At 37.4% G+C, this 5,441-nt stretch overlaps 1 protein-coding gene across 1 annotated transcript; it reads right to left on the bottom strand.

Annotated features, from left to right (window-relative positions):
• Positions 1-301: 301 nt before the first annotated feature.
• Positions 302-4,983, bottom strand: LOC138592595 (C-type lectin domain family 4 member E-like). The gene is made up of 6 exons (XM_069663429.1): positions 4,896-4,983; positions 4,710-4,808; positions 4,331-4,486; positions 3,785-3,927; positions 2,690-2,793; positions 302-2,394 (listed from the first exon to the last, which is right to left on the bottom strand). The coding sequence occupies exons 1-6, from the start codon at positions 4,963-4,965 to the stop codon at positions 2,244-2,246; spliced, it is 723 nt and encodes a 240-aa protein (XP_069519530.1). The 5' UTR covers positions 4,966-4,983; the 3' UTR covers positions 302-2,243.
• Between the last annotated feature and the right edge of the window lie 458 nt (positions 4,984-5,441).

Below are 5,441 nucleotides of genomic sequence, written 5' to 3'. Positions count from 1 at the left end.
TGTTGATACTGTTAGGAAATGTAAGAGCAAAAAATCTTCTGATTGTGATGACATTGATATGTCGGTATTAAAAAAGGTAACTGAGGGAATTTCAAAACCATTCACATACATATGTAACTTATCGTTCCAAACTGGTATATTTCCAAGCAAAATGAAAACAGCAAAAGTCATACCTCTGTACAAATCTGGTAACAAACACCGCTTCACAAACTACAGACCTGTCTCACTACTACCACAATTCTCCAAAATTCTTGAAAAACGTTTCAACAACCGACTGGACAAATTCATTGATAAACACAAACTACTTAGTGACAGCCAATATGGGTTCAGAGCTAACAGATTAACATCAATGGCTTTATTAGATTCAATTGAAGAAATCACAAACTCTATAGACCAAAAGAAACATGCGATTGGGATATTCATCGATTTTTAAAAAAAGCATTCGACACAATAAATCACGACATATTAATAAAAAAACTGGAACGTTACGGCATCAGGGGTATAGTTTTAAACTGGATTAAAAGTTACTTAAGCAACAGGCAACAGTTTGTGAAGTTTGGAGAGTGTTGCTCCTCATGTTTGGACATCACTTGTGGTGTCCCCCAGGGGTCAGTGTTGGGGCCTAATTTATTCATATTATATATTAATGACATTTGCAATGTATCAAAAGTATTGAAGCTTGTTTTGTTTGCTGATGATACAAATATCTTTTGTTCTGGTGATGATTTGCAGCAACTACTGGAGGTGATCAAATCAGAAATATGCAAATTGAAAATATGGTTCAACAGTAATAAATTATCATTAAACTAAAATAATACTGTTTGGAAACAGCAATATAAACACAGAAACAAAGATTCAGATAGATGGGGTTAATATTGAGAGAGTTAATGAAAATACATTTCTTGGGATCACAGCTGGAAACCACACATAAAACATGTCCATTCCAAAGTGTCAAGAAGCATTGCAATATTAAACAAAGCAAAACAGGTTCTAGATCATAAATCACTCCACATTCTTTGCTGTTCTCTGGTTTCACCTTATTTAAGTCACTGTGCAGAGGTTTGGGGCAGTAACTACAAATGTACAATATATTCACTATTTATTCTCCAAAAAAGAGCAATAAGGATAGTTCACAATGCTGGGTATCGGGATCACTATTTTTACAGTCAGAAATATTAAAATTTGCAGATCTGGTGGAATTTCAAACTGCACAAATTATGTTCAAAGCAAAAAATAAGCAACTACCAGGAAATATACAAAAAATGTTCCCTGAAAGAGAAGGAAGTTACAATTTAAGGGGATTATTGAATTTCAAAAATGTTAGGGTGCGCACATCCAAGAAAAGTTTTTGTATTTCTGTCTGTGGGGTGAAGCTATGGAACAGTTTGAATGATGAGCTCAAGGGATGTCCAAACATAAACCAATTCAAAAAGAGGTATAAGGATATGATTTTCACAAGGTACAGGGATGAAGGTGTCTGATTATAACCGGGTGTTTGTTTACTGTTTATTAATTGGTTTGTTATTTATATACATTTATATCGATAATGAATTCATATTTTTGGTTACAATAAATAATTATGTAAATAATGACGTTATATATTTGATGTATGAACATATTAGTAATATATTTGTATTAACACTATATATATAGGTAAGTTTAGGTAAATAATTATTGAGATTTATATATAAGGAAGCTGGAAAATAATTGAAAAATGACTTATGGAGAGGGGGTGGGATTAAATAAGTTTGTACTTCTTCCCACTCCCTTTCGGATGTGTATACAGAGTCATCAACTATTCGACAATCTGTTACTGCGTTATGCTTTCTATTTGTGTAATTATTGTTTTCTGTATGACCTGTTGTTGTTCGAAATAAATCTAATCCAATCCAATCCAATTTTGCATAATGAGTTCTTCACTTTTGGTATATAGCCAGTACTTTTACATAGGTCAGATTTGCTTGTATTCTTTGTAAATAAATGATCTGAGTGCTTCTGTCACTGCTGGTAGTGATCAGCACAAGTCAGACACATGATGGCTTCCTGTGGTAAATTTTCACAATAAAACATTTTGATTTGGGGTAAAAAAATTCAGATTATAATTTCCTGGCCTCAAACACTTTGCATGTTGACTTAGACGCTCTGTTTTTTCTCTCAGGATGATAAAACAATATGAAAGCTCTTCATGTAATCATATCTAACATTGTAAACATGTTTACAAATGGATTCATTCATTTCTAAACTTATTTCTCACAGATCCATTTCATAGAGACATCACATCGTCGATCATTCCAGTTTTCCTCAAGTTTCTCGTTAGTTATGATATGCACACAGTCTTCTTCACCCCATCGTGGATCTCCATCTCCATTATCAGGCTGCTTGCTCCACCAGAATCTACATGTTTAACAAGAAGGTGAATTGTTACAGGATTCTCCCACCCATATAACAATAATATGAATAATAATAATAATAATAATGCGCTCTCAGTTTTTCCAGTAAATATGCATGTGGAAGAAAATGTGACGTTTTGCCTCCTTTGACTCGATTGACCAAAACGTTTTTGTTAGAAATACGTTATAGTTTGATTTAGATAAGAATTATTTACCTAGTCATATAAAAAGTAGCCTGGTTACGTACAGAAATATTTGTCTATGAGCCTGAATTCAACCCAAGTCACTGTGTGCCTTACTTCAGAGTCAGCGGGGTGTCATCCGTCCACTTCCAGGTGCCCTCATTGTCTCTGTCACTCAAACCAATCCAAGAGTCCTGTTTGATAGTTTTACTGAGGAATTCCTGTTGAAGGTAAAGAAAGAGAGCGGTATCACTATTTAACTTTTAACCATATTAAATGTACATTTAAAACAAAATGTTCTTCTTCATTGATAGAATTAATGGGACAGGCGGCAAAGGGCCAATGTGGGAGTCGAGCATCGGAGACTGTCGCCTCTGTGTAGGTGCCATCGATTTAGCCACAGAGCCAAAGCAGCATTAATCTGATAATAATTCTCTTAAAAACATTGCAAAATCAAATAATTTATTAATTATTAAACAGTCATCATGTCATGTAACCTCTCAAACTTATGTGTCATGTCCGCCCGTTAGTTTTCTTTTATTTTTCCTCCTGTTTCATGTCTGATTTCCTGTTTTATTTTGAAATCCCTCACCTCTGTCTCTGTTCCAGGTCTGTGTCCTGCCCCTCCCCCGTCGTGTGCTCACCTGCTCCTGATTGTGCTCTCCCCAGCTGTGTCTCATCAGCCCCATTACCTCTTGTATTTTACCCCCTGTCTCGTTGCCAGTTCGTTTGTACCTCCGTGTCGCGTTCCAGCTTCCTGTTTCCTAGCTCTTGTTATTTGACTATTGATCCGACCCTGTTTTGCCCTCTGACCTTGTCTTTATCTGCCTCACGTTTTTGGATACCTCTGCCTGATCTGACTGCTCATCTGTGTACTGAACCCTGTGTGACAGGAAACCGTTTCTGAATTTGGATCACCGTCTGTGTGTTTGCAATTGAGTCCTTCCTCTTGGTCCCCGGTTCATGACAGTATGTCATGATTGGTATTAACTAAATTAACATCAAAGCAACAGACATTGTGACAGATGTGATTAAACAGAACTCAAAATGCATTTAAAGCAAAAAAGCAATTCATAGAAAGAGAAAAAAAAAAGATAATAGAATAAAGCAATAAAAGATGGTGAGAAGGTTTTGAGAAGACGGTAACACAGCCAAAAGTTAGTCTCAGAGGGCATCCTCTACAGACTTGGATGAGGAAAACTTTCACATTACCTGTTCTTCAGAACTGTCTATGATCACCAGATCTGCTTCTCTGTCACTGCAGTCTTGTCGGCTTTCTTCCCAAGAACTGGACTGAGTGGAGAAGAGATAACAGGAACAACGAAACATTTTCCATCCTGAAGGACACGTTTTCTCTGTAAAATATGTCAAAGACAAGACATTAAAGAGCAGACGAGACGGTAAACAGTGAATCCAAACAGCCGTAACACAGAGAAAAAACTATAATCAGAACAAATACCAGGTGTTTAATACCAGGTGCAAACAGGGCCTTTTAGTTGGTCCTTGGAAATTACGTTATAAAGAAGATGTATTGCAGTCGGAGAGAGTGGCCACATTTAAAACAAAGCCATCGAACATTAACTGCATTTTGGTCATAAAATAAATTACATTCAGAGGCAAACTGACTGAAAGTATAGTTTACAGAAGTGAGACTTTTAATATTGGTTTCATGTTCTCTAAATAACGCCGCTGCGGTCGGTCTCGATCTTATCTCTAACAGACAGCTGTGTGCAGAAGCCACACAGGCCGAGCACTCACTCTGTCCGGACAAACTCTGAAGCCTTTCCAGCTTTTTAGTCGTTTCCGTGAGGCTGACATTCAGCAGGTCCCTCTGTTTAATCAGGGAGGACAGCTGGTCATCGCTGGCCTGGAGACGCTCGGTTAGATTGGAGGATTCTGCAGATAAATGATGTGCTGAAAGAAAACAAAGACGAATGTTTGTTAAACAGAACAAAGCTCATGCATCCAAAGAGAGATGTGGACTTAAGTTTCTTTTGCTTGGTTGAATGATTTTATAATTGTGTCCTAAGGTTATGAAAGATGTTGATGAATCAATTGATGTTTTATGCATATGAAGAAATATCACATCTCAAAGGCTGAAATTAATCTCTGTCATGGCTGTAGTTTACAAACTCACAGTAGATGCAGAGGCCGATGACCGCAGCCAGCAGGAGAACACTCAGCAGCCCCAGAAAGAGAAGAACTCCATGTAATCTCCTCTTTGAACTTGTCGGACCTGACGACAGACAGGAGCCTATAGGACCACTAATAGTGACAGATAATCATAAACATTTCTCAGCTCAGTCTCACTGAACACTCTAACCTGTCTGATATGTCGAAGGTGTTGCGTCAACGGGTTTTTCATATTCAATATTGGCGTAGATTTCCTCCATCGCTCAGAAGGATTCCAGCTGTTTCCCTTCAGGTCAGCTCTGCAGCGTGGATGCCGTTTGAATGATAAAAAACGTCTTCTGGTTTCATGTTCTCTTTTTTTTTCAACTTACGAGGAAGTCACAAGTTTCAGAGGTGATGGTAAAATCATGCCCAATAGTGAAACACAGAAACCAAAAGGACTGCATGTGTTTAATTATTGCATGTCTGTGTATTTGTAGTTACATGAACAGGTATACAAGTCCTTTTCAATTTACAGTTTTCCAATGACCTTGTTGGAATAGATACGCTGTTCAGATGCTCGTTTTAGGAAGACTGAATAATGTGAAAACTAGTTGAGTTGGCCACCTTAAATAACCTCCACAAAGGACTGGGGTACTATGACAACACCTCAGGGAGGTTTTTAGATTATTGGAAATCTTTTCGTCTTTTCTTTTCTTCCCGGTCTGCAGCGGTCAGTACCGACCAAAAGTTCGAT

The sequence above is a fragment of the Semicossyphus pulcher genome, unplaced genomic scaffold (genome assembly GCF_022749685.1).
Source record: "Semicossyphus pulcher isolate SPU_LCO1_2020_fin unplaced genomic scaffold, fSemPul1.0.p SCAF_15, whole genome shotgun sequence".
Taxonomy (NCBI): Eukaryota; Metazoa; Chordata; class Actinopteri; order Labriformes; family Labridae; genus Semicossyphus; species Semicossyphus pulcher.
The sequence above is the reverse complement of the archived record's forward strand: the minus strand, read 5'-3'. Positions and strand labels throughout refer to the sequence as shown.

Bases quoted from the DNA above. Each gene is read 5' to 3' on its own strand.
- LOC138592595 (XM_069663429.1), bottom strand. From the start codon at position 4,965: ATGGAGGAAATCTACGCCAATATTGAATATGAAAAACCCGTTGACGCA. The intron at 2,794-3,784 runs GTAATGTGAAAG...TACCTTCAACAG, and splicing joins TAGACAGTTCTGAAGAACAG to GAATTCCTCAGTAAAACTAT. The intron at 2,395-2,689 runs GTAAGGCACACA...TTAAACATGTAG, and splicing joins GACACCCCGCTGACTCTGAA to ATTCTGGTGGAGCAAGCAGC.